The 14,448-nt window shown below is 39.9% G+C and overlaps 1 protein-coding gene across 1 annotated transcript; it reads right to left on the bottom strand.

Annotated features, from left to right (window-relative positions):
- Window positions 1-3,432: 3,432 nt before the first annotated feature.
- On the bottom strand, window positions 3,433-8,287 carry LOC308123379 (uncharacterized protein). The gene is made up of 3 exons (XM_080485840.1): window positions 7,996-8,287; window positions 4,947-5,864; window positions 3,433-4,863 (listed from the first exon to the last, which is right to left on the bottom strand). Exons 1-3 carry the CDS (start codon window positions 8,117-8,119, stop codon window positions 4,859-4,861), a joined length of 1,047 nt encoding a protein of 348 aa, XP_080341966.1. The 5' UTR covers window positions 8,120-8,287; the 3' UTR covers window positions 3,433-4,858.
- Window positions 8,288-14,448: the final 6,161 nt, after the last annotated feature.

Raw genomic sequence — 14,448 nt, 5'->3', positions numbered from 1 at the left:
GGGCAAGCCCCCCGACAACGTAGCTCCTCGGATCATTCGGGTACTCAAACTCCCCCACCGCGATAAGGTGGCAGTTCAAGGGGGAGGCGTTCCGGGCATGTCCCTCCGGTAGGAGGCCTCGGGGCAGACCTAGGACACGCTGGAGAGACTATGTCTTTCGGCTGGCCTGGGAACGCCTTGGGGTCCCACCGGAGGAGCTGGAGGAAGTGTCTGGGGCGAGGGAAGTCTGGGCTTCCTTGCTTAGACTGCTGCCCCCGCGACCCGGCCCCGGATAAGCGGAAGAAAATGGATGGATGGATGGATGGATATAATGGTGTTCTGAGAGTCCTCAAGTCTGCGTATAAATTTATACATCAGATTCCTCATGAGAGCCTGAAATGTAGAAACACCTGCTTGACAGAACATCTCACTTCCTGTTTCCCAGCCAGGTTTTTTTCAGCAGGATCCTCAGAGCATCATTGTAAGCAACCTTGAGCCTTCGTAGGCTTGATTTTCTATATTTAATCCACAAGGGGGCAGTATACAAGGGAGTACAATAAGCTCTAAAGAGAGTCATTTTCACATTATCAGAGCACATAGAATCTGGGTGATAGTGCTCAGACTGCCACCCCCGCGACCTGGAAACGGATCAGTGGGAGAAAATGGATGGATGGATGGATGGATGGATGGATGGAGCACATAGAAAATGTCCTTGCTCGTATGTTGGCTTGAACATACAGCGTACAGCATCGTCTATCCAGATCATCATCATCACACATTTTATCAGAGATGAGATGTCCCAGATATTTTGTTTTGCTACTGACAGTGACTTCCTGTTCTGACAGGTAAAAATGAGGGAAGTTGAGATCCTTCTCCTCCTTAGTTCTACATATCAGAACTGTGCTCTTTCTGGCATTATATTTAACATTATATTTAACATTATATTTAACATCAGATTTTAAGCCATACTCAGAACAGATATTTAAAAGCTGCTGAAACCTGCTGGGAGAGAGAATGACCAGATCACCAGCAGACATGAGATGATTAATTATCTTGTTACCCAGCACACATCCACTTTTACAACTATTCAGTTGTTGAGATAACTCATCCATGTACAAGTTAAAAAGAGCAGGTGAAAGGCCCCCCCCCCCCCCCCCCACTGGCCTCATGAAGCAGCTCAGGAAGATGATCAACATTAAGAGTCATAGCAATGGTCCATGATCAGCTAGAGACGTGTCATACAGCAGGCTCATCCACTGTAAGATGCTTCAATACTAGTAGAGATCAAGGTGCAAATATCTTCTCAGAACTTGTTAGAAAAGGGGCGAGACAAAAACACATGAAATATATTTTCTGGGAGTTCTTTACAGAAAGAGCAATTTATATCTATGTCTTTTTGAAAACGTTCTAAGAAAACACATGAAATCTGTGGATTATTTTAAAAGATACTTCTTTTACTTTATTGTTTATCGTATATCTAGCTGGCAAATTACCCCCCCAAAAAATGGAGGGAGGAGGAGGGGAATCCCCAAACCACTACTGGACCCCGGCACAGAGACAGCAGTCACTGCCAGAGGCCTTTGAGCAAGGCAGCAATATCCAGGGAGCTGATTTATAGAAGGAAAGTTAGATTTAATCATCTCCAGCATTAGTTCATGTTGTTCTTCTCAGTGTAATTGGTCATCGTCTTCATAGTAGTAATTACAGTAGACTGATTAACTCTAGACTATTCAGAGAGACGTGGAATATATTCAGTCAGTTGAAATAAATCTACATCAATTATTTTACTGGAACTGAAAGATAAATACCTATATAAAGATATTTACTTATAATATGAATCTGGCTGAATAGAAAAACCCTTTTGTGTTCACTGTCAAAGTAACATTACTCTTCTTATATTTAGGTTACATGTATTTTATCAAGTTAATTATTTTGTTAACTCACCTAGATTTGCACTGTTGCCTTTATTTTCACAAACAACTGTGTAGTGAAAGTACATTTGTTGTTTTAGGTTGATGTTATTCTCTTGTTGATATTGTTTGTGAACAAATACTTTCTCAGTTCTGCAGTGATACTTTGTGCAGATTTTATTTACCCTGCATTTATTGAGTTTGTTCATAACAAGTCATTTATATTTACCTACAAACTTTGTCCTGCATTTTATTATGGTGATAATCAACTGATAAAAGAAAAAAACTCCCCAAATCATTCAAAGATCATGAAAAAACTTTATTTTTATTTTCATTCAGATTTGCATATTGATGATGATTCACTTCATAAATAATGACACATTGTTCTCCCCCACATTAAAGTAGATGAGCTGCTTTTCTAAGTAAAAACTATCTACAATACTGGCCGTGTACTTCAAACACTCCTTTTCCCTCCTCCATCTCCCCATGTCTCCAAAGCTGCTTCATACTGACACCTACTGGATATAGGGGGAACTGCAGGTCAGTATTTCTATTGCGTCCATCCATCCACCCATAACAAAACCTATTTAATGTCAAAGATGTTGATCATTTTCTTCTCAACTCATAAAGATGATCATTCAGTAAGTTGTATTTTCTATAAAATTATCCAGTCTGTTTACATATAATGTTTTAAAGTTGTTTTTTTCTCAAACTGAGGAAACAAATTCTAGAATATCAGATGATGTATTTGTCTACAGTTTTATAGCTTGGAACCACCTTGGCTATTTTCATCCTGTCAGGAAAAATACCTGTTAAAAAGGATCTATTGCATATATAAGTAATTGCTTAAGTATACAATCTATTACATCTTTTACACAAGACATATCAATTGTTAGAATCACGGGACTTTTAAACTTTCTGTGCACTTCTGAAACATCACTTTCAAAAACTCCATCTAGAAACATTGAAATACTGTTTTAAAATGTAAAATCAAAGTGACAGTCTCATACATGAGGTTTAATTTCCTTTGTCATCTACTGAAACATGGTGTGACTGTGGTACTTAGTAGTGTAAATGTAATCAATGAGAGATTTGTACAATTCAGAAACTTTTCTATATAGAAATCTTAAAATATGAGTTACTTCCAGATTAAAGTCATTGAAAGAACTTAACGGTTTGATCTCATTTAAAATGGTCTTTTTGCACAACTTGCTGTTTCTTAACAAGCTTAACAGCCTCATCTAACGTCTCAACACTCAACAGTGGGCTTTAAGGAACGTGAAGTTTAAATGTCACTCAACTCAAAATATTCCACATCACATACATTTTTTTGTTGTTGTTGGTTGTTGTTAGAATAAATAGTGTGAGACGAGGAAATCATTGCATGTTTCCACTGAAGAGTTTTACTTTCATGATATGTACTTCAGTACGTGTTGCAGGTAAACAAACAGTAGTTTTTCCTCCGTAGTGTAAAAAGAGTGAAAAATGAAATTACGACTCATTAATGTTAAATAAAAACAGTGAAGAACAAAAGCCATTGGATTCATGTCAACATTTTACTTCCATTTCTTCAAAGTTCACATCTGCTCATACAAGATTTTTAACCTCACATTTTTCAAAACACAGAAAGCAGCATTGTTAGAACTAATAATGAAATGTGCTTCTTTAACATTCATTATCAAGCAGGGACCTTTTGTCAGCCTCTGTGCAGTTCAACACAAATGGAAACCAAACTGATTGAAATCTTCTCATTTTGGTGACAAACCAGAAACTAAATGATTTCCTGAAGCGTCTCAACAGGGTTTAAATCAGCAATGTTGACTTCAAACTGGAGGAGACCTTGTGATTCTGGGCTCAAGCTGGACTTCCTGAACCACATCTGTTGGAGCTCCATTCCCATCTCCACATGTCCAAGTGTCCTTGAGCAAGACACTGAACCCCAAACTGCTCCCAGTGGATGGACTGAGTGCCTTGCATGGTCGCCGCCTCCATTGGTGTGTGAATCAATGGGTGAATGTGATTAACAGTGTAAAGCACTTTGGGGACTGCTAAAGGCCTCTGCATCCTCCCATAAGAAGAAGAAGAAAAGTTCAGCGCTGACGTCAGCCAGCTGCTGGAAAAAATGCTTGTTCAGCAGGAGAGTTCATACTCTCACCCCCTCACAGCTGACACTTCTGTAAAACCTTTTAACTTTTCAACTGCAGCTTATTTCTCACTTCAAGCGTTTTCAGAAATACATTTCTCTGAAGTGTTTCAGGAAGAAAAGAGAAAGTTTGTGTCCAGGACATGATGTTGGTCTGGTTTTAACTGCAGGAACTGACAGTCCTGACGGTTGGTACTGCTGAACAAAAAGTCTCTGGCCAGAGGGAGCTGGCTGAAGAACATGACATCATTTAGTACGGCAAGACTCTGGAGTGCCCAACTTTCTTCTTGTTCTTATGGAGGATGAATCTGCTTTTATACAGTGGAAAAACACTATATAAGTGAAATCCATCCACACATCTCACATAGTCTTTCATGATTTCATCTTTTTGTTTTTCATGTGTCGCCACATACTACTACGATCAGAGAAACTTTTCCCACGTTTTACAAGAATACGGCTTCTCACCTGTGTGCGTTCTCTTGTGTATCTTCAAATCATTTGATCCTCTGAAACTTTTCCCACGTTTCACAAGAAAATGGTTTCTCACCTGAGTGAGTTTTTTTGTGTCTCGTCAAATTACCCTGTTGAATGAAGCGTTTACCACATGTTTCACAAGAATACGGCTTCTCACCTGTGTGAGTTCTCTTGTGTTTCTTCAAACTATTTGATGTACTAAAACTTTTCCCACATGTTTCACAAGAATACGGCTTCTCACCTGTGAGTTATCTTGTGTATCTTCAAATCATTTGATCCTCTGAAACTTTTCCCACATGTTTCACAAGAAAATGGTTTCTCACCTGAGTGAGTTTTTTTGTGTCTCGTCAAATTACCCTGTTGAATGAAGCGTTTACCACATGTTTCACAAGAAAATGGTTTCTCACCTGAGTGAGTTTTTTTGTGTCTCGTCAAATTACCCTGTGTAATGAAGCATTTACCACATGTTTCACAAGAATACGGCTTCTCACCTGTGTGAGTTCTCTTGTGACTCATTAAATAACTCTGTTGAGCGAAACGTTTTCTACATGTTTCACAAGAAAATGGCTTCTCACCTGTGTGAATTCTCTTCTGCACCAACAAACCATCCTGTCCGGTGGAACTTTTAACAAAGATTTCACCACTTTTCTTCTTATCATTGAAAGTTGTTAAATTCTGACGTAATTGAGGTTTTTTCTGGACCATATTTCCACATGTTTCCTCACAAAGAAGCTTTTCACATTCAGCCTGCTTCTCTGACACAGGGAACTTGTCCACACAATCACTCTGAAACATGCTTCTTCTTTTCATCTCTGCATTTCTACTTGATTCTGAGTCAACAAGTTTTTTCACATCGTGGACTTCAGAGTCATGAGAGAGGAACTGCTCAGTGTCTGGTACTTCTTCTGGTTCACTCAGGGAACTTTGTTCCTCAATTGAAGGAACCCTAAAGGAATCACCTTCAAACTTCAGTAGAAGCCGCTCTCCTTCCTGGCTGGTACAGAGTTCCTGGTGCTCCTCAATCTGTGGAGGTTCTGGTTCTTCTGGCTCCCCTTTGATCCATTGAGGTTCTGGTTCTACTGGTTCCTCTTTGATCTGTGGAGGTCCTGGTTCTTCTGGTTCCACTTTGATCTGTGGAGGTTCTGGTTCTTCTGGTTCCTCTTTGATCTGTGGAGGGTCTGGTTCCTCTTTGATTTGTGGAGGTTCTGGTTCTTCTGGTTCCTCTTTGCTCTGTGGAGGTTCTGGTTGTTCTGGTTCCTCTTTGATCTGTGATGGTTCTGGTTCTTCCTGCTCCAGACTGGAGTTTGTTCCCGGTTTAAAGAGCTGCTCCTCCCTACAGTCACGGTGCAGTTGGAGCTCTGGAGAGACAAAAAAGTACAAAGTACAAGTTACATTACTTCTACAGTTCCCACTTTAAAATGACTCAGACGAGTAATTTGATTACAATAAAATCACCTGAGGCAATTATGGCATTAAAGGCAGATCTTATAAATCACGACTGGCAGGACCTTTTCGTAGACGATACTAATTGTTCGAGAAATCTTGTTTTGTCTCATAAATAATGATGTGTAATTTTGCAGTCTGTGTTCTAGGATGACCTGTGTCAGCACTTTTGGAACCCCTGTGCTACTTTTGGTGACCTTCAATGCAGACTCAAAACAATTCAGCCTTTAAGAAGGAGCTGTCTGACTTCAGAGTAAGAAGAACTCTTGGACAATCCTGCAAAGGTTCTGCTGTGACTTTGTCTCTTCTTGCAAGAATAATGTAATAAAATTCTCTTATAGGAAGAATTGAAACTATACGGATGAATGTTTTGCCAAAGCTGCCATTTTTGTTCCAATCCTCACCAATTCAGCTCCCAAAAGAAACATTTAATAGATAATAGACAAAATGATATCAAAATGTATTTGGAGATATAAAAAGCCAAGAGTAAGGTATACACTATTACAGCGCCCTAAAGAAAAAGGTTTGAATTTACCTAATGTAAAATATATTATTGGGCGGCACAATTAAGAATCATAAATAAGTATGAGGAAACAGGATGGAGGGATATGGAACAAATCTCATGTCTGAACGTAATATTAGAAAGTTTACCTTTTTATTACAAAAAAACTAATGAATGAATAAAAGATGAAAAACAAATGGGTTAAAGGAACAATGAAAATATGAGCAGTAATAAAAAAGAGAATGAAAATGTCTGGTTCAATCTGCAGGGCGACTAAAATAGGAAAGAATTTAGATTTTCTTCCTTCAACCATAAACGGGGGATTTCATAGGAGGGAATCCAAATAGCTGCTCTATATTGGACGGCTTTTCAAAAAGGGAAACTATGAAACCATTTGAGCAGCTTAAAACTGAATTTGATCTGCCAACACAAGACTTTTATAAATTCTTACAAATTAGAAGCCGTCTTCTAAAACACAAAGGATGGGAATTCTTAGGTAAAGAACCAAATGAAGTAGAGAAAGTACTAATGACCAAGCTGGAGAAGAAGAAGAAAGTCATTTCAAAGCTTTAGAAAGCAGCTGAACAAGACAACAACATGAACTTTAAATAGAAATGGGAAAGTGAAAGAAAGAAGAATTGGGGGGAATCGTTTAAAGAAGGACATCAAATGTTTAGGAGCATTATATGGAAAGAAGGTGAATGAAATTAAAAACATAAGATTTTCTGCTCCCACTAAATATGTCCTAGTATAGTAAAACATGTGATAAATGCTGGAGGGGTTGTGGTCCAGTAGGAGACTAGAGACATATATTCTGGGACCGTCCCAAACTCAGAAAGAGATCAAAAGAATCTTGGATGAAAACATTTATTGAGACCAATCTTTTTAAACATCTTGGATGTTCATATTTCTAAAACTCTAGTTGCTGAAGTATTTTAACTTGATAGTTCTTCCATGTTGCCATTTGGAGCCTCACTGTTCCAGAGACAAGAGGTTTACATTCTTCCAGGTGCTTTTGCCTCCATGTTCCTCCATGTTGGTTTCACTGATACTCAGAGACAATCGTCTTTTAATATGGAAACCTGGAGCCAGGAAGTGTCTGCATCCTGAGGCTGGAGGCTTGAGCCCGCCTTTGGAGAGAGGAGGGACTATTCTCTGCTGTGATTGGACTGGAGAGGACAGGAAGTGACCAAACACAGGAAGTTGCAAACAATGCAAAACGACTGAAATCAGAAATGATTAAGAAAAATACCCTCTATGTTTTGTCAATGGCTGCTCATATTATTATTTTAACCTTGTTTCAATGTATTGTCAGGTAGTTCCAGGTGATTCTAGACGCTCTTCTCCTGTTTCTGACTTCAACTACAACTGTGTATTGATTAAAACCTGGAAACATGGAAAAGAGTCAAAGTCTGAGTTCAATCCAAGTCTCCCTCCAGAAACACAAATCCTGCTTCTGTGTGCGGTGGATAAACCAAACCCAGTCAGAACAATGGAGATCCTGCTCCAGTCACATTCATGTGTTCATTCACACTTTTCCAGACCTGTTCTGTGGAGCTTGATTTGAGGGTTCCAGATGGTTTCCAGCAGTCTGTGCTGACGATCAACCTCCTCCTCGTGCTGGACGATAGTTTGTTCAAACTCTCCCAAAGCCTGAACTGAACTCATTGTTGCTGCACGAGATGAAATGTTTCCTCTGTGAGACACGACAACACAGCCGAGAGAGTCCAACAAGCTCCAAACAGTAGTGGAGGGCGGCTCGAGCTAAAATATCGACGTATTCTCCGTGGCTCTGCACGCTCCTGGAACTCCACTCGCGCTTGCTCCGCTCCTCCTTTTCCTGTTTCCGGTCTGACGTCACGCGATCACCCAGGAAAAGTTTATGGTTACTCATACAGTTTTACATTTTGAAAAGAACCAGAGAACTTTATTCTGTACAAAACAACACATGAAGTTAATGTTGAAGAGAAAAACTTTATTACCTGTTTTGAATTAATTGAGAAGAAATTCTGCTCTATTGTTAATCTCTATATTTTATTGTGGAAATTCCCACTTTCCCACTGTTGAAAAGCTATCAACCTCCAGGGGGCAGCACTGAGAACCAGCTGTGCTGTAGAAAACTTGTGTGTATTAATTGAGAGTGTATTAATTATTACAGTATAAATGGCTTACTAGACAGTTATGGAGCTGCTGACCACTCCTGCAAATCACTTCTCAACTGTTGAAATATTTTCTATTGGCTTGGAGATCGCTTTTCGAATATTTTGAAAGTTCTTTACTATATAACTTGCTCATAAACAAGTGCAAAGTCACCCGTCTCTTGGACTGAAGATTATTTTAAATACTGTAGTATTCTCTAGTTCAGTGGTTCTCAAACTTTTTACACCAAGTACCACCCAGAAAATACTTGTCTTTCCAAGTACCACCATACTGACCAACACTATACAGTAGCCTAGTAAGCCTCAGCATTCATCAAAAACAAGGCAGAGGTTTTACTCCTAAAGAAGTATATTTAATATTGTCAGCCATTGTAACATTTTACACAGTTAGATTAGTAACACTACGCTTAAATATAGGAAAATAAAAGACTGTACTTAAATAAGCATTCAATTAAAATATATTGCACAGAAAAGTTAAATAAACATTGTACTTAAATAAATGAAAAACAAACAAACAAAAAACAGTTCTTAAGGATTAAATAAAACTGTACTGTACTTCAATGTAAAGTAAACAATGTACTGTACTTGATAAAAAAAAATATATAAACAGGCTGTCTGAACTTCACACACTGCTGTATGGCTGCTTTCTGAAACAGAAACACACACACACACACACACACACATACACACGCACACACACACACACACACACACACACACACACACACACACACACACACACACACACACACACACACAGAGGAAGAACAATAAGATTAAGAATAAAACAAGAGTGAGGAAGAGCATTAAGAATAACGGCTGGAATTAAACAACTTCCATGAGCTTAATGTGATGAGTGTGCGTGCCTCTGTGAACACAGTCCTGCAATGTCTGGGTCAATGGAGGTCAGCTTCAGTCTCAGGTTTGGCTCAGCATCCACCCTGCTTCTCTACTTTGTTTTTATGACAACAAGTGAAGAGAAGCCTTTCTCGCACAGATCGGTGGTTGTAAACGGAAGGAGAAAGCACACGGCCTTGTCAGGAAGCACAGGGTATTCACTGGACTGCTTCAGCCAAAAGTCCTACAAAGTCTGCTTTCTGAAAGATGCTTCAGTGTTTCGTCACCAGTTCAAATAACTCCAACTTTTTCAGCAGCGCATTCATGTGTTCCTGCACATCAAAAACATTGATGGAGAGTCCCTGCAGTCCAAAGTTCAGGTCGTTTAAACATGAAACAATGTCAGACACGTATGGCAGCTGACTGAGCCACACAGCATCCTCACAAATGTCTGACGAGGGGGAATCTGTGTCCTGCAAGAACATCTGGAACTCTCTGTGCAATTAGAAAAGCCTCGAAAGCACCTTTCCTCTGAAAGCCACCTTACTTCAGTATGAAGCCAGAGCTGGACATGCTCACTCCCCATCTCCTCGCAGAGCACAGGAAATAAGCGAGCATTCGTCGCTCTGGCCTTGATGAAGTTCACAGTTTTTACAGCAGAGTCCAGCACAGACTTCAGATCATCAGGCATCTTCTTCACTGCCAGCGCCTCACGATGGATGAGTGAGTGAGTGAGTTGTGAGACTGTCACTCTGGTTACTAGAGGGACAGTCTCACAACTGCAACCCAGATTTGAGAAGATCTGCAGCAACAAGCAGCCTCACACCATCACTGGAAAGATGTGTGGATTAAAGGTCTCATTTTAGCACAACAAACCTTTTTTTTGTTTTTCCTCAGGAAGTTTTTGTTTTTAAACTCATTTTATACAGAGAAGCAAAATGTATTTTTAGCAATGTTGAATATAGTTACACATTAAAAAAGTGACAGAAAAGAATAATGTTCCACAGTAAAACAGTTACACTTTAAATAGTTACACTGTGAAGGTGGTTGAAAGAAGTTGTAGTTTCTTTTATTGCAACTTATTGGAAAATGGATGGATGCATAAGAAATACTGACCTGCAGTTCCCCCTAAATCCAGTAGGTGTCAGTATGAAGCAGCTTTGGAGACATGGGGAGTAGGAGGAGGGAAAAGGAGTGTTTGAAGTACACGGCCAGTATTGTAGATACTGATAGTTTTTACTAAGATAAGCAGCTCATCTACTTTAATGTGGGGGAGAACAATGTCTCATTATTTATGAAGCGAATCATCATCAAAATGCAAATTTGAATGAAAATAAAAATAAAGCTTTTCTCATGATATTTGAAAGATTTGGGGACTTTTTATTCTTTTATCAGTTGATTGTGACCATAATAAAATGCAGGACAAAGATTGTAGGCAAATATAAATGACTTGTTATGAACAAACTCAATATATGCAGGGTAAATGAAATCTGCACAAAGTATCACTGCAGAACTGAGAAAGCTGATTTCTCCCACAGCAAAGCAACGCAGTAACGCCCCAGATGAAGGTGATCACAACATTGTGCTACGTCACTACAAGTAGGCTGCAGCAGTGCAGCGGTGATGACGGGGGTTTGTCCCAGTCCTCCGTCAGCAGAGTGTCAGTCTGACCGTTACGGTTCTTTCACAGCCCCACATTGGTGGTAAATCACAGGAAGTGGTGACGCTGCGTCGCCTCCACCATTAATATCAAATACATTAAGTGGTAAAAATAAGAGAACAAGAATCAAATCAATGTAATAATCGGCATGTGAACCAGGAAAGTTCTATCATTCTTAAGCTGTGTACAAATTCAATTAATTTGTCTGAGTTTCATAAAATAGACCTAAATAATTTTCATGATTACACATTTTTAATAGAGCCCAAGATATTTGATGGGTTAATTTTACTCTCCATTCATTAGGAGGAGCACAGAGGCTTTTTTCTTTCTTCCTTTCTCTAACAACCAATCAGCTTTCAGCAGACTGCGTCATACATGGCAACGGGGTCGACCTGGCCTCCTCACTAAGATAAAAGTTGCTGTCAACTCCTCGCTCAGAGTTGCTCTTAGAAACTTCCTGAATCACTTTGAAGCTCAGATTCCTTGCTAAGAACTTTGAGGCTAAGACAGGAGCTCCCTAAGAGGACTCTGAGACGCTTCCTGAATACGAGCACAGGAGTGGAGGATGGAGGCAATCGTGTATCACCCGCGGCCCGCCGACAGTCTCCGGACACGCAATGTGGAACGTATGGCGGGGCTGACGGAGAGGAGCTTCTCAGAGCAGCACCGTGCTGCGGGGAAGCAGCGATGATTCACATCTCAGAACTAATCTCCTGACACCACAAGGTCTGAATAATCCAACAATCGGGTCCAGCCCAAGTAGTTTGGCTGTTTTAGTGTCGCTCAGCTTGAAATGTCCCAGGACAACCTGTCCATTGTCCTCGTCAGGCAGGTTGTCCTCTCTTACCGGGTCCGCTCCTCAGAGGTTCTACTGTAGAGACATTTTGGATCATAAATGTAGTAAGAAACACATAAGAAACTGTTTTTCATGAAAAAAGAAGAAGAAGAAGTCCCAGAGGAAAATCTTTATGGAAGAAGATCTTGACAGACATTGATTGTCAGAGAGCATGGTTATTACCATGCACACTTTGTTTTATCAATAAAATTAAGCAAGTACATATTAATGTTTTGCACAACATATATAGAACAAATGTATACTTATCTAAATTTGTAGAAATTGAAAATAAATGCAGCGTTTGTAACAGCGAAAATGAATCATTAAGTAATTTATTGTTTTACTGTTCTTATTCAACGACCCTATGATCTAAAAGTCAGAATTATATAATGTGCAAAACAAAAGAATAATCTTCAAATTGATTGTAAAAGTGTAATTGTATATTACAACAATATAATTTATAGTTAATTTAATAATTCTAATTGGAAAATTTCACATTCACAAATTGAGATTAGCAAAAGTAAACCCAGATTTTGTTAAGTTCTATGTTGAATTTAAAGAACACATTAAAACACTAAGTAACATGAACACAAACAAAAAAATAAAACAAAAAACTGTTGTGTGGCCTGTACTACGAAGCTGGATTTTCTCTTATCCAGATAACTTCAAGGATTAACTCTGGGTTTCCTGTACTACACCTTCTCACCAGGATAAATCACCATGGTAACTTACCCTGAAAGTCTTTTTTTTTTTTTTTTTTTTTCTGCCCTTGTCCTGTTCGGCAGCTTGGGCCAACAATATGATGTGATTGAGAGCCTTCGGAGTCAGAACAGATTTTGGTCTTGCAACAGGGAGAGACCTGGAGTCTCCTCCTGTTACCCTGAAAGTCTAACCTCCGGAGCAGGTTATGTTCTAGATAAGAGGTCAAAGCTCCGCCTCCTGACCAATCAGATCTCTTGGAAAATGCCCCGCCCATTCTTAAATGATGGTGATTGGTGGGCAGGTTCAGCACTGAGCTGCAGCAGAGCGGAGATGAGAAATGAATTTAGAAATCTTTTTGACATAATAAAATAAATCCTGGTCTCTGAGGCTTTAAAGGATGTTTTTGTTCTTGACTTGTTCTAGGTCTGTTTATCTCCACGAGGGTTGATCTGGAATAATGAGCTTAATGATCACACCTGACAGAACTGCAGAAACATGAATTTATGGAACCAGAACTACTCCTGTCGTCACGGTGATGAATTAATATTCCAACATAAAACACAAGAGAAACTCAGCCTCAAAACAACTGGATGCAAAATCTAAACTAAAAGAAGATCAGTGAGGAAGTTCAGCCCGACACGTTTCTGCTGGAATAAAGTGAAACTGAGTGATCACAGTGCTGTCTGTTTATATTGTCTGATGAATTAATCTGGTATAATCTCACCAAGTCAGCATTAACAAGTCAGGAATGTTCTGGCTTTGGCTGCAGCAGCAGTGTTGCTTTTAGCTGCTGGATGTGTTTTAATTCTTCATAATCTCAGAGATTAACTGCTCCTTCAGTAATCTGTAAACTGCTCTGCAGAGTTTCTCTGTGTGTGATTGGTCGGACGCTGCAAACTCCGCCCCTTTCATGTGAACAAGCACACATAGGTCTGGGTTGAACCAGAGAGTTGATAACCTGCTTGGTAGTAACGGTGATCAGGATCAGTCAACCCAGGAAACAGAGAGATCCTGGATATGTTGATCAGGGTTCCTAGTACAGGCCACAGGCCTCAGTGTGATTGAAAAAATATTTATATTTACTTGCCGCTCAGTAAACCAGCGGCGGCCTTGCGCATGCGCGGTTCCTTCTCAGTGTGGACGCAGTGTGGTGAGGGTCTCCTCTGGTCTGACTGCAGGAGGGAGGGAGGGACTGTCAGACTGACCGCAGGTCTGTCAATGCTTCAGGACGGGGGAGGGGCTCACAGCAGGACCTGCTGCTCGTTGACCACAGTGACTGCAGAACCAGACCTGCTTTCACCTCAGAGTCGCCAAACACACTAGAAAGTCGCTCGATTTGTCGCCAGTCGCTTTGCACAATAAAAGTTGCCAACAGGACCTGAAAAGTCACCAGATTTAGTGAAAAAGTCACCAAATTAGCAACAGTGACAGGCTCACACCCCTGCTGACACAGACAGGATCTTTGTTCTACACTTCTTTTGAAACTTGCTTTCTTTGCTTAACTTTGAGTTCAGCCCTTCAAGAAAGAACTATTTAGTTTTCATTCAACAGGAGAGGAGGGTGCACCATTCCCAGATGAACTGCAATACCAGGTTGATGCGTGGAGTGGACAGAGCAAGCTCCTATTCCATCTCCCTGTTCCAAAAATCAATTTAATATACAGTCCCCAGATAGGGGACATATCAGATATTAAACTGATAACAGATTTTTCTTTTACAAGATTTTATTGACACATTTTACAGTCCATTTTCTTCAATTTCGACACAGATGTTTTCACTCATTTCACACATAAAAGCAAACAAGG

Source organism: Lipophrys pholis (assembly GCF_963383615.2).
Source record: "Lipophrys pholis genome assembly, chromosome: 18".
NCBI lineage: Eukaryota > Metazoa > Chordata > Actinopteri > Blenniiformes > Blenniidae > Lipophrys > Lipophrys pholis.
The sequence above is the reverse complement of the archived record's forward strand: the minus strand, read 5'-3'. Positions and strand labels throughout refer to the sequence as shown.